The sequence below is a fragment of the Chaetodon trifascialis genome, chromosome 3, assembly GCF_039877785.1.
Source record: "Chaetodon trifascialis isolate fChaTrf1 chromosome 3, fChaTrf1.hap1, whole genome shotgun sequence".
Lineage (NCBI taxonomy): Eukaryota > Metazoa > Chordata > Actinopteri > Chaetodontiformes > Chaetodontidae > Chaetodon > Chaetodon trifascialis.
Window position 1 is genome coordinate 8,511,461 of NC_092058.1, and position 22,186 is coordinate 8,533,646.

At 44.0% G+C, this 22,186-nt stretch overlaps 1 protein-coding gene across 1 annotated transcript; it reads left to right on the top strand.

Moving 5' to 3' along the window:
* The first annotated feature begins 4,652 nt into the window (after window positions 1-4,652).
* Window positions 4,653-22,092, top strand: LOC139351815 (rho-related GTP-binding protein RhoA-D-like). Its single transcript, XM_070993822.1, has 5 exons — window positions 4,653-4,788; window positions 12,764-12,921; window positions 15,470-15,590; window positions 15,995-16,125; window positions 19,162-22,092. The coding sequence occupies exons 2-5, from the start codon at window positions 12,766-12,768 to the stop codon at window positions 19,333-19,335; spliced, it is 582 nt and encodes a 193-aa protein (XP_070849923.1). The 5' UTR covers window positions 4,653-4,788; window positions 12,764-12,765; the 3' UTR covers window positions 19,336-22,092.
* Window positions 22,093-22,186: the final 94 nt, after the last annotated feature.

The following is a 22,186-nucleotide window of genomic DNA, read 5'->3' on the forward strand; positions in this document are numbered from 1 at the left end:
TTTGCTTTGAACTTATTTATTTAAGTTCAGCCCCGTGAAGGAAATGGACCTGCAGTGTGGCCAGCTGATGAGTCAGAGGTCTCATAATTACACTGTCTGAGCTGCTAAAGACCCACTTTCCCCCTTTCTGACTCCTGAGGGCAGAATTTCACTGTTTGACAAATACATATGAGCTATTCTGATCAATAGAAAAATAATCTTCATCTCGTGTTTAGTTTGGTCACAAAGCCTTAATATTAATTACTTAAGGATTGATCGCTGTGTTTTGTTGACCTTGGCTTCACTTCCTGGTTGTTTTGGGTCTCACACACCCCATTTCTTACTTATTTAAAAGAATACTTCCTATTTTGTCTTTAAAAAATTTTCCCTCTTTACTTATTTAAACCTAATATGTGTAAGTATAGGTTTGCCACTGGCCTTGCACTTTTGATGAAGAAACTTAAACGACCCCAAATAATTGTTATTGCATTCAAACAGAAATATTTCAAGCCTTTTCTATTATATGGTCAACTCTTAAGGAAATACATATCGATTTGAAATACGCAGTATGTTACTTTACACAGTAGGACGTTACTAATCAGTGAGTTTAGTGTCTGTTAGACTCTGTTATGAAACTCCAATAACAAAAATCCAAATAGGCTAATAAAACCCTGTTGAGTGTTTTATTTGAACTGTAAAAGGGGGTCGTGTGTCTGCAGAACATCAGGATTAAAGGAATTTACAGGCATTTATAGTCATCATGTAAACTAACTTAAGGGTGTGAACGACTTAAAGATAAAACAGGAGAAGTACTGAGATACTTGTCTTTACTATAAGTAAAAGCCAGTGAAGTATTACCAGCAAATAATACTTTAAAAATAACTGAGTTTATGCAGAATACAGCCTTTTTGTAGTTATTACATTGGTGTTGTTGCATTCACATAAAGCAGCACTTTGTTGTTGCTGTCGAGGTGGAGCTCATTTTAACTGAATTAAGGGCTGTTGGGGAATTTAAAGGCACTCATCGTCTGATTCAATTAGTGAGCACAGACTGTGATTGGTCGATATCTCCCTCATTGTTTGGTTTGTTTCCTTAAAGCGACACATCCTTAAAGGTGCTCTGTGGAGTTTGCTTTACATTCAGTGTTACTCACCAAAATGTACTTTGAGTCTCCTTGAGGTCTCATGAAGGTGCTGAAAGCATTTCCTTCCTCTGCTTCCTAAAACATCTGCAAATCCAACATTGTTTACATCCACGTGTACTCGCCAGCAGTCTTCTTCTTCCCAGCCTTTGTCGGTGGATTGGTTAATGTCCTGGCTCGTTACCGCCGCCTGTAGACCAGTGAAATAACGTCTCAAGTCTCATGTTTGGTAGCTCCTCGCTGCTCTGAGGAGACGGGAGGGAGACACAAGAGCAGCCTTCACCGCAGTCAAAACGGCTCTTTGTTGGATACCAGTTATTGATTGGACGCTGCCGCTGATCGGACTGATACGATACATCACATCACTGGATTTCACACCAGAGTGAAGACAGAAAACAGATTGAACTCAAGTGTTTCAGTCCCAAAGTACTGTATTTTATTTGTTTTCTGATTCTCCACCTAGTCACAAATCTGTGTTTACTGTAGGTCTGAACAACAAAATGACCACAAACAGCTTTTTTCTCACGATCTGTTATTTCCTTCATTAACTTTTATTATAGATACAGTTAAAGTCAGAGAGAGTAAGAGAGTTTTTTCACATCATTTATCATCATTTCCATTCCGTCACGTGAGGCTGATGAGCGTCGGGTTACATGATTTCAATTTCCCTGAAACATTTTGCCTAAAGAATGACTCCCGCTGTTCAAAAGGCACCATAATCATATTGAGGGTTAGTAAAAAATGAATTTATGATCAGAACAGCAGTAAATATGGATGCAAATAATGAACAGGTAATATAAACGCATTCTGCCTGTAGAACAGGACACAGTTCACAGTATAAATACAGAAGCAGGTTGTTCTGCATGCACAGGTGTTCGTTAAACAGGTAACAGGCTGCAGAGAGCAAACACTGCTGCTGCTCCGGCACTGATAACTCTGTGCTTTTATCTGATCCAGCTGTGATCAGCTGCCCTCATCAGACACAGAACATATTTCCTCATTTCTTCTCTCCTCGCATGGTTTCCTTGCATCTCTCCGTGCATCCTCGGCAGGGGAGACAAACCACAGACTAAAGTGAGGCGAACATGGATGCACTTTAAGACACATGGGTTGTACCACGAGTGACATCATTGGCGTCCTTGTGCACGTCCATTCAGAGAGAAACAACCTCATAGCACTGCTAGAAGTCCAAAACTGTGCAGGGATCTCTAAATAATTCTTTTTCTGTGATTTGAATATTTGTATTCTATATATAATTCATGGCTTACTGATCTGTGAGAAGAGAAAAGGCTCCGGTAACTGACAACACTTACGCTGGTGAGCAGAGCCTTTAATCGATAATAATGCATCATATTCTATGATGTGCTCTTGTGTTTAATTAGTAAAATCTTTATGTGTAACTATGAATTATAGCTGAAAGTTTCCAAACAATAATTCCCTTGGACAGTTTGTGGAGTAGAGGCATAAATGTACAAGAACTTCAAAATTACGCTTAACTGCAGAACTCCAGTCTTAAGCTGCTTCCCACCAATGTTCATTATTCAGTCAGTCAAGATGTTTTTAACAGTAATATTAATATTTGTTCTAGTTTCATGTTATAGAGGGGACATTTCTGTGTGAGTTTTCTTGTCAGATTCTTTAAGACAAACGCTTTATCTCCCTTCTGAGATAAATCACACAGGTCTGCAGCACACCTGGCAGCCTGCAGGAAGTGACTGCTCAGATAGGAGGTGAATGGGGTCTTTTGTTCAGTGAGGGGGGAACGCTGCTGAGATCCACACCCATCCCTCCTGTTGCACGAGTCGTTTTGTACTACGGATGATGTCATCTTTGACCGGGGAGGGGAGGAGGGGCCCGGGTGACTCCAGCGGCTGCAGCAGCTCCGTCAAGTTGGAAAGAAGTAACCGTGTCAGCACCGGAAATACAGGAATTAGCCTTCAACATTACAGTATACAGTTCAATGTGACTTTTGGGGAAAAAATGTGAAGTATATGAGTGTACAAAGCACAAATTAACGACAATTATTTAATATCAACGATTAATAAATATCAATTGCCATAGAAGGTGATTTTTTTCCTTTGACAGCTGATTAAAATGAACTTTCGTGACATTTTTGAGTCATTTGCGATTCAAAGGTTTATTTATTTTTCGTATTGACACAGGAGCGTTTGTATGTTTTCACTCTATTGCAACAAGCACAATTCAGAAAATCTCATAAAGTTAAAACAGGGTAACGGAGGCCTGAAAACATTTGCTGTTGGGTCTCTGTTGCCTCCAAGTTTACGCAGTCCAGTGCACACAGCATATTATATATAGCAGCTTTATTATAGTGTGCAGACCCAGTCGGTTTTCCTGTATCCATATGTGAACTTGACACAGTTTTTCCTGTGATTTGACGAAACACAAGTTTATTTTGGAAAAAGACAGTGTGTAGACACAATATAAAGTAAAATAGTAAAAGTTTCATGACTAGCTTTTGACACAGGGCCCCTCTGCAACACAAGGCCACAGGATTAGCTTGCCTAATAATGGAGGCCTGAGTTGCTAATCCAGCCTTGCTCTGCACGTTGCACATATTCTTTACACTTCATGAACTGAACTTTTGCACCTTCTCTGGTCAATATTTACACATTCCTGCACAAACTGTACCGCTGGTTCATTTCAAAAACAGATGTGTTGTACATATTCTAAGAATCCATCCATCCATCCATTTTCTATGCCGCTTATCCCTTTTGGGGGCGCGGGGGGGCCGGAGCCTATCTCGGCTGTCGACGGGCGGGGGGCAGGGGGCGGGGTACACCCTGGACCGGTCGCCAGCTGATTGCAGGGCACAAACACACAACCATTCACACTCACACTCACACCTAGGGGCAATTTAGAGTCACCAATCAACCTAATGAGCATGTTTTTGGTCTGTGGGAGGAAGCTGGAGTACCCGGGGAGAGCCCACGCATGCACGGGAAGAAACTGCAAACTTCGCACAGAAAGGCCCGACCCGGACCCGTCCTTTTTTCTAGTTTCTCTTTCTTGATTTTTGAAGTACTTACTTGTTGCTTTATTTCTTCTTACCATTTTGGTGGCTTTGTACCAAAATACCAATGAAAATTCCTGGCATCTGAAAACTTTCTTGCCAATAAACCTGCTTCTGGTTCTTGTTGCATCAAATTTCCTTAATTAAATGAATAAAAAGAAGAAGGAAAAAAAAAACAGATGTCACTTTACAAACAGCATTTTTAATTTTCTCGTTTTTTGTTTGTTCATTGCTAAAAAGAACCAGAACTCTACGCTGTAATATTTTGTATAGATTTTAAAGAAAAGGAAAAAATAACGAGCCCTGGTCTGTGTGTCCTGAATACAGTACTGTCATCCTCCCAGAGCCCAAATATGACTTGATGGACCACGATGGTTTCGAACTTTAACGAGCTGCCCCCTTTTATTTTGAAACCCCTTAGCGGAAGTGCTCGTCCGTTAGCCTAGCCTAGCTTGCCGCTGGTGTCAGTGGGAGGATCTTGCTCGCCTGCCCCGTTTCTCAGCACCCTCTCGGTAAAATTATCGAATACTGCAGCAAGAAGTGAGTGTGTCTCTCTCTCTGTGAGTGTGTCACGACCTAGAAGAAGGAGCAAACGAGGATAACATTTCTAAAAACCTCTCCTCTGGCTGGTGACAGGTAACTATGAAACCGAGGCTGCTGTACTTTGACTAAATGCTCTTATTTGACACAAGTCGACAGTCTAATTATAGCTCACTTACTTGGTGAGAGAACAAGGTGGTGGCTCGTCCTCACACTCACATTTTTCCCTGTTAGGTGTGAGTTTAGTCCCGCAGAGGACCCTGAAGTGTGTCCTGTGTGTCGGTACAACTGTTGATCGCTTCATTGTTGCCAGTTTCAAAGTCAAAGCGGCGGATCGGATCCTGTTGGTTTGTTCAGTCTGCGCGACCTCAATGAGCAACCCCGCATGGCAAAGCTCCTAAGAGCCATTTCTATTCCTGGGATCACTTAATTTCCTCCCGATCAACACTCCCGTTTCTTCCAGGGCGTTGTTTGCACTGCCAACAGCGATGTTCAAACACAGCAACACATGAGAGGCTGAAATTTGAGAGCAGGAGGTTGAAGTTGTGTTTAAGACTCATCTGACTGAACGTGGGAGCAGATTCAGGGCTTTTATTTTGATTTGACGGGGGCAGATCCCATTCATGATAACTTATGTTATACTATATTTATATTCTTCATGCACTTGCAGGTCGATGTTTACAGCAAAACTGTGCAGAAACAATTAGCTATTTAATGGATTAGTCGACTGGCAGATGATCAATAACAGTTTTTAACCATTTTGCTAATAGATTAATTGTTTAATCAAGCAAAAATGCCAAATATTCTCCAGCTATGTTGATATAAATTGGGTGCCTTTGGGTTTGGGGCTGGGAGTCGGACAAAGGAGGGAATTTGTTTTCTGACACGTTGTGGATTAAGCGATCAAAACATATGATTCGATAGAATAATCAATAATGAATGTAGCAGCCTGAACAAATGTATTTTTATGTGCTTAAAATGTGATCAAAATCTTATGAGCGTGTTCAACTAAACACTTGATTATCTGAATGCTGTTGCTGCAACTGACAATCATAATCAATCAATCAATCTGTTTTTCATGAATTTATTAACTATTTGGACTAAAAATCTCAAAATAGTAAAAAATGTCCTTCATAACTTCACAGACGTCTTCACATTGCAGCTGTTGTTTTCTAACCAGCAACTAATCAATTAATCAACGATTCCTTTCATCATTTGCATTGATCAGTTTAGGAGCTGAATCAATTAGTCAGTAGAAAATCTGCAAACATTTTGATAACTGATCAAGTGTTTAAGTCATTTTTGGTGGCAAAAATGCCCCAAAACTTTTTAAATTGCTGTTAGTTTTAGTCGTCTGTGGTCGTAACCTGAATATCTTTCAGTGGCTGCTCAGAGAGAACGAGTTAATCTCTGGCGTTATAGACCAAATGATTATTCAGGACAATAATCAGCAGGTGGATCGATCATTAGTTGCAGCCTCAGTGTTGACGGCCTTGTGTTTCCCCCTGGAGGAACGCAGGTGAGGAGTCGACTCCCAACCAGCCGGTCAGCCCCGTTCGTCGGCTCATGACCGGAGTTGTTGAACACAAATGAGTCATGAGGTGTCGATCCTCTTGCAGCCATGTGTAGGTGTATCTTCTGCCTCTCATCACGCTCCGCTCGCCACCAGCTGACTCGACTCGCTCGTCTTGCCCCACTTCCTCTCGGCAGGATGTGAGAGCAGAAGTATCTGTGAGCGTCCTCTAAACTCATGGCTGTGTGACTGAAGCCGTGAAGGTGACCAGTCAATACGGGGGAGGGTCTGGGGGGGTTCCTGATAGGCCTAGTCGTGGTATTGAGGATACCATCACCATCTGAATTTAAAGGAATAGTTCGGGAAATTAACTTTTGCTTTGCAGACAGAGATGAGAAGATTGATACCATATGGTCAATATGAGGTTTAGCGTAGCTTAGCGTAAAGACTGTAAACAGAGGGAAACAGCTAGCCTGACTCAAAGGTAGCAAGATCTGCCGACCTCCACCTGTAAAGTTCACTGATTACCACATTTTATTTTGTTTGTTCAATGACAAGTTACCATTTCCTTGCGGGTTATTATGGGATGGATGCAGTGCCACCACTCAGCTTTGGTGCAGATTCGCACCAACAACAACAACAAATACAATCGTCTGTGGCCCATAAAAATTTTCCCATAGACCACCATAACAGAAAGTGTCATCTGTAAATCTGATGGCTGAATTTTTTCTTCCCATGAGTAGTTTTTATTCAAGTGAATAAGCGCCATCTTCAAGTCTGTTATCCTGTTCTTATGATACATCCATGGGCGGTATTTGCTTATATCATGGCAGGTAGCAGTGACTTCCTGGAGTCCTGTTATTATTGTGAGGTTGCCAGGAAACCAAATTCTTTATGCTAAGCTAAGCTAACTGTTGTCTGTATGAAAAATGATCATTCAGATGTTTCCTTTGCATGGGTAAATAGGTCATCGCCCTCGAAAAGCCTCAAGGGAGGTGTCGTACCTGGTTTTGTGTCATGAGCTGGCGGGCTGTTGGGGCATTCGATCATTTCCATGGGCGTACCAGTAAAGTCATGACTCAGTGAGATTTAGGAGCTGGTGTGTTTGTAACATACGCCCAAAGAATGTGAGCGGCTGACCTGATCCGCTGTGTATATTCCTGCTGTTGTGTAAGACAGCTCAGCACTCACATTTCAGTTTTATGCACTCGAGTCCTCAGCTCATACGGAGGAATCTCTGCACGTAGCCATAAACGCTCGATCCGAAACAGCCTGAAGCTCTCTGGTAAGATTTGTCTTTTCAAGTAGTCACCTGATGTCTGATCCTCCCTGTGATCAGACATCCGCTGCCTGCCGTCAGATTTGTTTTCATGTCAGGTGGAGGTGTCGACAGCCGGTGTCGCAGCCTCTGCTGTTTGTGAACTTTGGCCCATGTCTCAGATTCGAGGAAAGCGAGGGAAATTCTTGCACGCTGTCAGGTCTGAAGGTTTAGGGGTTTTTAACAGCCTGTGTCCCCTGAGAAAAGTAATTGTGAAAACAAGTTTCCTTGGTAGAGATTAGTGGTAGTTTGGGTGTCAAACACGCTGCACGGCATTCATCTAAATATCACGTCCCTAAAGTACATTAAAGGTCATTTTGAAGTTTCGCATTGTTCCTCAGGCTGCAACCAACAGTTATTAGCTCATCACAATTTCCTAAAGTATTCAAATTCTTACGTTTCAGAAGCAGAAACCAGCAAATGTTTGATATTTTTTCCTTGAAAAATGACTAATGATTAATTGATTATTTAAAAGAAGTTGGCAGCTCATCAATGAATGTACTCGTCTTTGCAGAGATTCAGGCTGGACTTGTAATCTCTGTGAAACCCTGCCGCGGTTTTATTGCTCTTATTTATGAAGCTTTTTATCTAGAGTTTGGCCGAGCTCCATGACAACTAGTGTGTCAACGCTAAAAACCCAGGAAGCAAGTTTTCAGTGTTGATATCAGCTGATCTGTGACTCTCTCTGGGTCTAGTTTAGTGCGGCGCAGAAAGAGGCGCAGCCTGTTGGACGAGCAGCCGCACTCGCGCTCATTTCCTGTGACACGTTTGCTTGTTTGCAGGACCTCGGAACAAAAAAGTCATCGTCATCTCGGAAACAACAGGCCTTTTATTGGCTGCGTGGTTGTCGATGTTCAGCATTGTTGTTGGTTTTAAAGTCATATGAGGATTGAAAGGCCGCTCTCCCTCATTGGTCGGGGTCACGCTCGGCTCTGTGCTAACGCTCTGCGCTCAGCGTGTTGCATAACTCCCGTTGGCCCCTAAGCCCCAGGAAACCTCCTTAGAGAAAGAGGGAGGTGGTGTGTTCATTAACCCGGGGCATTGCTCAAATAGTTGTAGGAAGTAGTGGTACTTTGCTTTCCTATGATTTTTTTATTGGCCCCTCATGTTGTGTTTGGATCAGGTTGTGTGTGCGCTTGCCAGTGTCACTTTACACTTTGTCTTCACTGCTCAGCAGCACAGTGGAAACTTGTGCTACGATGGCTTCCATACTTTATTTCTGTTAACTTTTCACCCGCAACCATTATTTGCTGTCATTTTAATCATCACTTGATCCGTAGATGCCTCTCAGATGAATCATTTAGTCGACAGAACGCTCAAAAATTGTGACACCGTGCATTGCAGTTGCCTTGATCGCATGCTGGTTTGTCTGAAGAGCAGTTCAAATCCTGAGGTATTCAATTTTTGAGGATGGAAAATAAATCTTTCTAATTGAGGAGCTGAAACTAACAAATGTTTGGAAAGTCTGCTTTGTATATGACTTAAACGATGGATAAATGATTGATTTTCTGATCATTGGAGAGAGCTGACTTTTCACTGTTAACACTTGGTCGTCTCTGGGTAAGACAAGCTGCGTGTAGGTGATGCAAGCGATTCTCTCTGATAAGATACTGCTGCAGGGCCGAGAAATACTCCCACAACCCCCCCCCCCCAAATCAAGCCCAAACATGATTTAAAAAATGGGAGGAGTCTTGAGAAGAATAAGAATAAGAAGTTAAAAAAGTAAGAATGTACTTTCCTTCCACACAAAGTCATGTTTTCTCTCTCAATCTTTGCATTTTTAAAAACAGCGCGAGGGGCTGAATCGGTCGGGCGTGTTGCTTCAGGCATCTGTGAGACATGAAATGCAACCCAGGAAGTCTGGTTTCAGTAGCAGATCTGTGAATCTGAAGGCTTTTCAGATGCCGTGCAGCGGCTTTTAATGCTATGAGACGATATTTGCAGCTCTGGAAAGTTGAGCAGTCCACCTGGAATGTTTGCGTGCATGCATATGATTAGCTAAAGCAGCACCGTGCTGGATAACGTAGCGTTGCCTCATTCAACGACTGGCCTCATGAAGGGGCCGCTGCTAGAAGGCTGCGAGGAAGAACACCAGTAGATCACTAATATAAATGGCTCATATCACTGTATAACTACAGTTCAGCTCAGTTCAGTATTACTCTACTTTGCTGCACAGGGTGCGTCTCGCTGTTGGTGTTTAAACCTGAAAGTAGCTGCTGCTGTCGCACAGCTGCAGTCGGTCCTCAGTCAACCTCAGAATGATTGAAGGCTTTATGAATATGTGTCACAGCATACCTCCATGCACCGCTGGATTAATCTCAGTTGTGCAGCGCAGACTCACAGTGACAGGTGAATGTCCTCTCCCTGAACTGAGTGATGGTGACAGAGAGTCGACAGAATGATGTTGAACCGCTTGTGCTTTTGTTAATCTCTCAGCGACGCCTTTGCTTTCGTGCAGCGGCGTGGAGGTCTGAGGTCAGCCGGCTGATACTGGTCCCAGATAAGCGGTGCCAATTCGCATGTGGTGATTGAATCAGGGCGAGATCAAGGCTTTGATGAGGAGAGGCTGAATGGCGGTGGGGTTGTTTGGGCTGAAAACATGACAAACAGGCTTGAAATGTGTCACGACTGGCTGCCACCTAAACTTCCTCCTCAGCCGCCATCATTATTTATCAGCACCTAAATTGAGGGCATCGGTCACAGGTAGCCTGAGCATTCTGCACACTTTGTGATTATGTGGGACATTTTCATTTGCCAATGTGCAAAGCTGTCCCCTCATCTGTCGCTGCCACTGAGGACAAGCTATCTTTGTGCAGAGCGAGCGACCGCATACATGTGCACGTTTGTGACAATAAGCATGCGCCCGTGCTTGCATGTGTTGCGTTGCCTCTGGCAGCCCTCTCCGTGTCCCGGCTCTGCTGAGGCCTGTCCAAACAGAACTGCAGCCAAAAGCTCCTCCCAGGCTTCACAGAACAGGAAGTGGATTGTTTTGTTTCACGGGGTGAGCCGCTGAGGCGCCGGTGCTGCTGTCTCCCACTTATTTGGCCTTGAACCCATCATCTAGTTCGGGTCATCTCTGGTCCAGTTGGCAATGTGGAAAACAAAAGATACTGTGCAGTTTCATCATTCATTCAGTATCAAACCCACTCACAGAAGGAAAGTAGAAGCTGTATCTGCTCTCATTAAACATTCTGTTTTTTGGTTCGTTTCAGCTGAAGCATTTGCAGCCGGAGCTGAAGTTGATGATTACTTTTGGTCGTCATTGCACAGTGTATTCACAGGGGTTTCTTACTTTTATAACATGTGGAAATATATTTGTATTTGCTACAGCAGCCTAACTTCAGAAGGGAGTAGGCCTTTGGGCAAATGGAAGAAACTGTGAACAGACCATGACCAGAATTTCCATAAGAGGGAACAAGTAACCCAAGATTAATAAAACTGCCCAACAAGCAAACACACCCAATATTTCCAGTGTGGCTTTTATGCCAAGCTTAAGTGTCCATGGAAACATGGCTGGATAATCACTTCTTCTCCTCTCTTTTCACTGCTTCTTGGGTTTCTTCACTCACTTTGCAACTCAACCCATTTTTCTATTCATTTGCTTTGATAAATGCATTCACTTTGACAGAATGTGCATATTTATGAGCTTTTTTTGCAGCTCTTTTTTATCACATTCTGTTACTTTGACGCTCCCGAGGCTTTACTCATTCAACACCTTTAAGTTTTTGAGTCGAGTTTAAAATACGCTGCTCCATGTATGCATGTATGTTTGCCACAGTAATGATGAGTAGTGATTAACTTCAAAATGCCGTGTAGAGCTGCAGCCACGACCCCATTAATCAGCAAGTTGACTGAGAGCAAAATCATATTGATGATTGATTTTTGAGTCCCAACAAAACAGGACATTTGAAGATTTTGGCCTCTGGGAAATGGATTTTTTTCCTACTTTTTCACCTTTTTGTAACAGCTGTTTCAGTCTTTGTGCTAAGCCAAGCTAACGCGCCACTTACTGAAAGGTGCATGCATCCGAGCAGAGATTAAAATTTGGCCGTTGAGGCAGACTCGACTCAAAAAGTTTTGCCAGCAGCACTGAAAGATTAATTTCCCCTGATAAGTGGGTGCCCCCGTGAAGACGATTGCTGTCAGGACCGTCTGGCAGAAAGTGGATGAGGTGAGGAGCCAAATGACTATATGCACAGCTGCTCCCAGGCAGCGGGGCCCCGGCTCATCCATCAGCTGCACTGCTAACTCATCCCCGCACGGCCTGCACCACCACCACCACCCCTCACGTCTGGGCTCGCTGCAGAAACCTGTCTGGCTTCAGTCGGATTGTATTTTGTGCGCAGGAAACCAGCAAAGCTTCACTCTCGCAGGCGTCCAAATGCTTGCATGGTATTTGTTTCTTGTGTCTGCAGTTCACACACACGTTCACGACTCTCTACATCCCTTGACAGCAATTATAGCTTAACACAGGGAACGACATATGGGCCGGCAGGCTCAGCCCCTCCTCCTGTAATGCAAAGTCATTTTGAGATAATTAGGATATTGTCTTGTATCAGAGTGTTCCTGAAGAGAAAGCATCTGGAGGGATCAGGGGCAGCGCAGGGTTTGCTTTGCGTTAGGACATCACAGAGTGCTGCAGTCGCTGCTCTCATTTCCTGGATCCTTTTCTTCTTGACACACGTTGCACAGGGAAACAAACATGGCGGAGCAGGAGCCCGATAGCACATTCCTTCATGTCCCGACTTGTCTCAGCACCCCCCGCCCAGCCCGTTCTCTTCTTCACTCTGTTATCTTAATATGTTTCTCCATCTCCTTCTGTTCGTCATGTAGCTCTGTAGTCTGGATTTGGCATCGGGGATTCAAGGTCGGTGACTGCTGTCGTCTCTGACAAAGAGAGCGCTCCCTTTGGTGTAATGTGATGCGGCGCTGTCAGTCAGAGGTGTCAGAGTGGTCGCTTTGGAGCCTCACAGCATGAGCAGAAAAAGTTTCTGTACAACATCGTGTCCTTGATTTCTCTCGTGCTCCTGTGATCTCTACAAATAATTTAAATATCCGCAGCGTGGAAAACACGAACGGGTGACAAAGAGTTGTTGGCTCGTTCTCACAGCGTGACAAGCGAAACCTCCCATCACGGCGCAGAAGTTTCTTCTGCCTTTTGTGCTGCTGCTGATAACTTTGACACTTTTTTTAATGTCTATTTGTGGCATCCTCTTGTCCCTCTTTTTGTTTCCCGACAGAAATGGCAGCCATTCGGAAGAAGCTGGTGATTGTCGGGGATGGAGCCTGCGGGAAAACATGTCTTCTCATTGTTTTCAGTAAAGACCAGTTTCCTGAAGTCTACGTCCCGACGGTGTTTGAGAACTACATCGCTGATATCGAGGTCGACGGAAAACAGGTTTGTACTTTTTACATCCAGAAAACACTGTTAAAGAAATAAAATGATCTAATTAACTGTTCGCCAAGCCCCGCCCCCACTTAGTTACTGTTGCTACGCCTGTCGAGCTTCCTGCTCTCACACAACATTTAACACAGTTAAAAATGATAACGGTCCAAGATTTACTGCCACAAATTCTTTAAAATATTTGCAGCAGTGGGATTTTGTGTCGCTCGTTAGTACATCTAACGAGCTCGATACCTAAATCAACAGTAGCTGCAGCCTGAAAACTCTGTCTGACCCATTTTTGAAGGAGAATCTTGTAAAATAGGTCACAGATATGCACTTGGTGAGAAACTAAAGCTGAAAAGAGGCTAAAGCTGCACGTCCCAGGCGAAGGAGGCAGCGTCCTCAACCTTTGATGGAATACAGGAACAGCATTGTTTAAGATAAGACTTTATTTCTTATTTATCCCATGGCGGGAAAATTCACCTGTTACAAAATAGATAAAAAGATACAAAATAAAATCAACTATAGATGATTAAGCACATTATATAAGAAGAGTATAAAAATAATAATGCCAAAAAATATAGTTCCGTGGGTTATTAAAAAAAAAAAAGAAGAGGTTAGATGTATACTTGTGCAGTTTTTGATGTTTCCGCTTTGAACGTCATATGAGTAAAGGCTTTTCAGGGCGAGGGCTGACCGATGTGCCTCTCCAGTAACTGTGGCTGCAGTGTGAACTTTCCCCAAAGCCAACAAACAGCAGGACAGAGATGCTAACGCTAACTGATAGCAGCCAGGACCGGCCTCCACACAGCGGGGAAACACTACACCCTGCATGTGTGTTATGTTTTTAAATAGCACCCCACAAAATAAAGTGGTATGAAAAGCTCCTTGCCACTGTTTGATCCAGTCCTGACACTTCTTATTCTTCTTCTTCTGCTGCTGCTGTCGTCACTCTTACTGCCTGACAGAGCCGCCGTGCCTAATTACAGATGCTGGGCTGTGTTTAGCAAACAGTCAGTTATTGTAAGCAGAAAATATCCTGTGCTGCTACTCCGCTCTTTGTTCTGGTGTGGGAATCTGTGACAGCGCCGAGTTTTACGCTCACAATTCTGACACTTAAATAAGACGGTGGAGGGTGAATAAAGCGCGCTGTATGGCAAACAGGGCGTTATGAAAGCAGCATGTGTGTAACGTCTCGAGTCGCTCCGCCAGCGTCGAGTCGGAGCCGCAGATGGCGCGTTACATCAAAGGCTTTTGTTCTCTTGAGCTGACCTGACCACCGCTGCAGGATCAGCACTTGGCAAAACAGGAAATGACTTTACTTCCCAGCTTCCTGTTCAGACAGGGAACAGGGATGTCTCCTGGCAATCCCCCACCCACGCCTCTGCCATCAGGACCCTCCTCCTGCCCGATAAACGCCTCTCATTTCCTGTCCTTGGACGCTGCGAGGCAAGGAGGGGTTAACTGTTGTGCTCTGGACAGGAAATATAAAGTTAAGGATCCATGATGAACGGTCCAGAGGGAGATCAGCCCCTTAAGTTACCCCCCCCCCCCCCACACACACACACACACACACCCCCCCCCGCAACTTTCAAGAGGATGGCCGCCCCACAAAGAATTATCCCATTATACAAGTAGCTGGATTGTGTTCTCAGCCTCTGTGTTTCCCCCCCCTCGAGGGTGAAAAACATTTTCTTTCCCTCACCTTCAGTGCATTGGGCAGCCTCTAAAAATAGCTGTTTTTTCCCTCTTTCTTTTCCTCCCCGAAGTCTGCAGCTTACAAAAAGTCCAGTGGGAATAGAGCTGCTCCGGCTGCTCATGCAGTCTCCACAGTGTTCAGCCACCACCCACCCTCTGCCTCTGCAAACCTCTATTTTGGGACCGTTGACTGATGCTTGTCCTCTCTGTGGGCACAGCAGAATCTATTGTCATTCTGTGGAGTTCCAGTATTTAAAACTTTGAAAAAGTTCTTTTTTCCCCTCCCGAACACAGTGAGTCAGCTAAAGAGCCGAGTGGAGTGAAGGCTGGCTGTTAATGCCTGCACAGGGACAGAAGGTATCTGGTTTGATGCTCGCTAATCTCCCACTCTTCCCTAATTGAATTAATCAGTGGTGTGATGGGATGAGGCCAGTCCCTGAGTTCATTTCCTCAACACTGACAACATAACAGACTTATGGAGCTGATTAGGTCAGAGCAGCAGTGCTGATGAGAAATATCTAAACACTGAATTCCCCTCAAACAAGCTTCCAAATCGTAAGTTATGATCAAGATGCAAAGTATGTGTGTGTGGTTGGAGGAGATATGTCCCGAGAGGAGGCAGTCTTAACATTATTTGGAAAATCACTCAGAGACGCCTCAAGGTTCACACGTCAGAGTCCAAATAGTCTCAGTGGATGAGGAAACGTCATCAGTAATGATGTTGTGACTGGTGAATGTTTGTTTGTGTATTTATCTGGAACAGTGAGTAATATTATATCAGCTCTGGGAAGACAGCGAATTTTCACTTTTAGCCTTTAAGAAAAAACTTGATCTCGTATAATTTACAATGATTTTCTCCCAGGTGGAGTTGGCGCTGTGGGATACTGCAGGCCAAGAGGACTACGACAGGTTGAGGCCTCTGTCCTACCCCGACACAGACGTCATCCTCATGTGCTTCTCCATCGACAGCCCGGACAGTTTAGGTGAGCAGCCGCTGACATACAGAAGCCTATTTTTAAATGCTTTATTTCCGTAACCCACATTTAAACGGGACAGCAGCACAGAAAGCTGCCTGGTATGATAAAAATATCGAATATGTCACTTTTGCTGTACAGTATGGAGGTGATACGTTTATCTTCACAGAATCAAGGCAGCTCATATCAGCCAAGCAAGCTGTTTGTTAAATGCCTTAATGGACTTGATGGGAAGTAGGATTAGTGCAGCTAAAAACATCTTTGCCTCAAGCAGTCTGCAGAGCAATCCATCATGAGAAGTGTTCTGCGCTGTGAATCTGCACTGCCTGTCCTCTTTATAGCCCCCACCCCTCCTCTCTCTCTCCCCCTCTCTCACGAGTGTTTCAGCTCTCTTCTTCTCTCTCCCGGGACAGAAAATATCCCAGAGAAGTGGACGCCCGAGGTGAAGCACTTCTGTCCCAACGTTCCCATCATCCTCGTGGGGAACAAGAAGGATCTGAGGAACGATGAGCACACGCGGAGAGAGCTGGCCAAGATGAAGCAGGTACAGAAGCCTCTGAGGGGTCAATGAACTGTGGATTGGGGTAATCAGGCAGAAGTAAGCACCTCTTCAATCCTCAGACCCCAAAGGCCAGAGGATGCATGCAGGGTTAATACTTTGAACGGGGCTCTGCCTGAATTATTTTGCATATTAGGGGAAGATTTCAGTCCTGGTTGGTGACACGTGGTGACTGGAGGAAGCAAAACAAGCTGTTATCATATTGTTAAAGAAGTCAGGCAATAATTGGCCTTTTTCCACCCGGCATGAGTCTGAGGACAGCCGGGCAGCCGTGAGAGGAGTTTGTTACCCTGCTGAGAAGTTGGAGGTGTGCAGTCTGTCGCTAGAATGCTGCTTCTCCAGGAGTTCAGAGTAGTGTTGCTTTCGTCAACCAAAATTATGATTAAATATCATCGTCAACGAACCTTTATCACATGACGAAAACGAGACGAGACGCAACGTAAATGCTGGTCATGTGACGACAACTATAATTAAATATATAATGCAATATTGTTGACGAATAAAAACGAGACTGAATGTGGTTTACAAAATAAAAACTCTGCTAAAATGTCTCTTCATTTTCGTTGACTAAAATGGGACGAGACGAAATGTTATAACGTGATTTCGTCTCGTTTAGTTGCGTTGTTGTTATTATTTTGCAGTATTTCTGTTTCCTGTGTCTCACTGTGCAGTCGCAGGTGACGTCACGGCATTAGTTCCCACTCGCGGCGTTAGTTAGAAGATGCAGCTGCGGTCGGTTAGCGTTAACGACAGACAGCTGACACAGAGAACGGGACCGATGGCCGGCCAGCCGGCTTTGGTTGGTAAAATAAATATGTTGTAAATTCAAATGAGAGCGTCTTCCGTGTCTGGAATGGATGTATTCTTGAGTCTATAAGGTAACAATAATATTATAATAATAAGACAACCTTGTTTGAATTGTGAAATGGGATTGGCTAAAAGAAAATGTTGGTTTCTTCTATACTACCAGGCACTTATACTATACTGACTGGGTTAAATAGAACTGCATTATTAAAAAGAAACTAAAATACAATTTTCATTGACTAAAACTAAACTAAAATGTCATAGTTTTTGTCGACTAAAACTAGGATAATTCTGACTAAAATAAGACTAAAATGCTCAGACTTTTAGTCGACTGAAACTTGACTAGACTAAAAAGAGTGTGAACGTGACTAAAACTAATAAAAACTAAAATGACAGCTTGACACAAAGACTAGACTAAGACTAAAATTAGAATAGGCCGCCAAAAACAACACTAGTTCAGGGTGACAACAGCGCTGCATTAAAAGAAGCACAAGAAGCAGCTTTTTTGTACAATCTCAGGTGAAGGTTACGGTCACGTTGCACTTCCGTCCTGTGAATATTTGTTCGGCCCCCGAAGTTGTTCAACTCTGCCTGTGCGAATGTTTTATACTTTATTGTTTTTCTTTAAACAAGCGTAGAAATAAAACAAAACATGGCGGAAGGGTCGGTCGCCTGTGCGTTCAAACAGTATGCTGATAGAAATGCATGTCAGTTCATACAGCAGTGGATCACTCTGATGATCCGATTTAGCGAAAATCATTCTCTCCACTCTTTTGAACATTAGTCACAACATCGAGCCCGTCGCTCTTTGTTTGGAGGTTTGCTCTTTTTCGTGTGACAGCTCTCTCGCTGGCTGTTACAGTATGTTTAATAGATATTTGTCCAGCACCAGTAAATGAGCTGCAGTGTTGCCCAAATAGATTGCAGAGACAGAGCAGTCAATATTCTGCTGTGTTTCATTCCCAGCACGCTTTGTGCATTACAACAACCTGCAGCGTCACATCACAGAGAGTTTTCAATCTCTGATCGCTCTGCTCAATTTGTTTTCACCACATGGGAACGGTGACATTGTCTTTTTCAGGGCTGAATATGGGGAAATTAATGCGACGCTAAAATGAGTTTGAGGAATACAGCCTTTGTGGAACAGGGCTTCATGCTTTAGGTGTGTAACTGTGGTGCTGTGCAGGATCTCAGCCATAGTGAATTAGTCAAGTCTGCTTTATTTACTTACATAGGCATGCAGCACTCTGAACGGGCTGCTTGTGGCCTTTCCGTCATTCTACGATGGCGGTAATGCGGCGGTTTACTGTGTCACGACGGGCCACTCTGTGTCTGTCTCCAGGTCCAGCTGATAACAGCAACATGTTGACAAAGCTCTCCAGCTCTTTCAGACGCCACAGTCAGCTTTTCCTTTCTGTAGAAATCAGGAACCGTTTGACAAAGAGTAGCACAAAGTCATCAGTTCAAGTGTTTGGGATCTGACGTGGTCATTCAGACACTGCGGGCTCGACGCGTGTAAGCCGGGAGGCTGCTGGGAGGGTTAGTGAAGCGGCGTGCTTTGCTTTTGTCATCATGTCAAGATGGTGCATACGGTGAAAACGCAGGAGCATCAAATTCACTTTATTTGGTTTTAAACAAGATTGTGCAAATATTATTGTGGTGACAGTTATTTTCATGATCGATTAATCTGCCAATTACAACCCCAGCGTTTTTGGAATCGGGTCGTATTCTTCCAATTAACTGTATGGTACATATATGAATATATAGTGAATAAGATAAATAAAGGAAAATGGCATTTCCAACTTCCCAGAGCCCACAGTGATGTTTCCTGTTGGCTTGTTTTGTCCTTTTAACAGTCAAAAGATAAAAGATCTTCAATGTCATGTGAAATATGACAAAGAAAAACAGCAGATCTTTACATTGGAGAAACAGAAACCGGAGAATATTTGCTTGAAGAATAAGTTGAACGATTAAAACGATTGTTGATTGACTAATTAACCATCAGTTAACTATTTCTAAAAAAGCAAGGCTCTCCTTAGCATTGTTGATGTTTTCCTTTGAGAAAAACTGCCTTCTCTCCGAGCATTTTCAATGGTTAGATCTTCAAATATTGCTGAAATCATGTTGTGTTCAGTGATGAATGAATGAATGAATGAATGAATGAATGAATGAATGAATGAATGATCGGCCCTAACCGTCTCCGATCTAACCACGCAGGAGCCGGTGAAGACGGAGGAAGGCCGAGAGATGGCGGGCAGGATCGGTGCTTTTGGCTACCTGGAGTGCTCCGCCAAGACCAAGGACGGCGTGCGGGAAGTGTTCGAGATGGCCACTAGAGCGGCGCTGCAGGTCCGCAAGCGCAAGAAGAGAGGCATCTGCACGCTGCTGTGAGCTGTCCAGACGCCATCAAACCACCTGACCAATAGGAGAAAAGTAAAGATGAAAAGGACTGACCTTTTACCAAATGGCATCTTCGTACTGTATCTCACATTTCACGATAACAGTCAGGCAGATGAATCGAACGTTAACAAGCCGAACACAGGAAATGAACTGTCTATATTACAGCCGTGTTTAGAAATTGATGTTTAAAGTTCCTCTTTTTCTTTTTTTTCCTCTCCAGAATCTGTCTTTACACATAGAACGTTTTCCTACTTGTTTTTCTTTATATTTGTAACGAGGCAGTGATAGATGCACATATTTGTATGCAATATTGTTCTTCACGAGCTTGGCCAGCAGCATTCTTCTTCTTCGCCTGTATAAAGTCTTCATGAGGGAGGTCTTGTCTAAACAGTCCAGACGTCATAGAGTATGAAAGTGGATATCTTTTGACCATAAGAGCGAGTGCCTTTTTAAGTTTTCACGCCACCGTCTACTTCTCGTGTTTGTCAGCTAGCTATCATTTCAGCTGAGGGGCCCTCCGTCGTGCTGTTGCTCATCTTACACAGGGTCGTCATTGTGAAACCTGAGCAAAGCCATAACTAAGGCTTTCAGCGCTGCAGACAACTCGCCAAGCGCAACAAATTGCTGCTTGTGGCGTTTTTGCTTGCGTGACACATCGGCGTTCCCTCACCAAGAAGGTAGCTGCCTCTGTAATGTGATAAACAGTCAACAAAGGAGTGAGCCTCATATTCTGTCCGGATAAGATCTGATTATTCACATGCTTCCCTCACAACAGCGGACCAGGATGGGCAGATGAGAACTGGCCAGTCAGGACACAGGCCAGTATGAGTAGTACAATTATGCACAATGGCTGTTAGGACCAACAGGGAGAGGACACAGCTGAGACAGAAATAAGGCCAAGGCCTGGCGAAACTCCCTCGTTTGTTTATTGTGGGCGACTTCAGCTCTCCTTCTGCCTCGATGCAAATGGGCCGGTCGCGCCCGCCGTTGGAATCCGCGTGTCGGACGAGTCGGCCCAGTCGCGGAAATCACGTCTTGTTAGAGCTGGTAGCCTTCGCGTGCGGATGTTTCCGGTCGGACGACATTCTCGACGTGTGTGAGAGGAGCCGAGCTGCGTGAGGAGTTTGTTTTTCCCCGGTGCCTTCTCCGTTCTGGTGTGCCTTTTGGTTTTCTCTCCCCAGACCAGATCGATGAGCTACGCCAGCCTGACACTGACCGACGAGGTCCAGAGCGACCTTTCTGACATGTTTCACACAGCTCGGCCCTCTGAGCCGCTTCAGGATTTGGCTCAGTTATGCAAAATGTGTCACCGGTTTCCTCACCTCTCAAAGCAGAAAGATTAAGATTTTATCTGTGAATGCCGCCTAATCTTTATTATCTTCACCAGTTTACGTCAACCAGCTCTGCGTCAATAATGAATCATGGGGAAATTACAACACACTGGGAAACGTCTGTCTGCAGCCATGAAGCTTGTATTTGACGGCGTACAGTTGTGTATTCCTGCCAAAAGCGTCAGTCCAGCTGTGGAAGAAATTGGATTTATTTGTCACTTTTTACCTTATCAGCGTTGGTCTTGATCATCTTCTTGGCGAGAAACATTTAACATTTTCCGCCTCAAGTCAAAGATCAACATCTACGCTGCACCGTACTTGTAGCAGCTTGCGGAGACATGTCAGAAGACCGTCCACTGGTCCCGCTTCCTGCTCGTGTCCTCTCCGAATTTGACCAGAAACTCGAAATGGCTCGAGATCCGCCGCTCAAAGCTCCAGCGATTGTCCTCAGGCACAGACTCTTTACTGCATTCCTTTTCTCTGCCTCCGTTGCTCGTTCATGTCCCTTGGTTGCATGTCGCTGTCTGTCTAGAGGAGGGTGGATGGTGAAATGTGCGTGGCAAACACGTTATCTTTGATGTTGCATGCAGCCTTCTTATAACGACGCCAGTAAAGGCAGCAAACCTACCAGCTGGCAGGATATGTGTCTATTATATTGTAACGATGATGCAATTGTATACACTCCACTGCAAAGCACATTTGTTTTAACTGGGCGATCCAGTGGAGAAGCTACAACTTATAAAACTAGTTATATTTTCAGCTCTGCTGATTTTTTTTTTTTTTTTTTTTTTAGGAGAGGGGGCATTTATTACAGTGACACACACACAAGCACCATATTAATGTTGTTACCTCAGATCTTTATAGGGGTGGATACTATGTTTTATGCGTGTTATTGTGGAAAAGCACACTAACAAGGCGAGACATTCAGATCCTTTTGACTTCAGATTTTTATCAATGGAAACACGGGCATCTCAGTTGATGTTCCCGGGGTCTCAGCAAGGTCAAGGAAGTCTTGGGAATTAGAGCTTGGCGAACGCTGGAAGCAGAACGATGAAAACGTACCCAAAGGGCAGCAGAGCGTCCAGTGTTGAACATATCACTAAGAGCATGTACAACAATGCTGTTCATGTGTATGCAGATAACGCGTTAACTCAAACGTTGTCCTTATGATGTCGATGCATGCGTGAGAAAATCATGTCTTTACAGTGTGTGCACACACACGTCTTTGGAACAGCTTCTGCTCAGTGTTGTGTAACTTTTTTTTTTCTTTCTGTCTCTGGAAGTATTTGAAATGATAAAGGATCCAGATTTATATACGAGCTCATTGTAATAATGCTTTGTAAACAGAAAGTGTTGTAGTGAATGTTTGATCTGAAGTGAACATGAACATTGTTAATAAACTATTTTTGAGACAAGACCGACTTCGCCCTCCGTGGTCAGTTCTTGCAGATCATTAAGACGTTAAATGTGTTTTCGTGTGCAGAAAGGTTAAAGGTGACGTCTGATCGAAA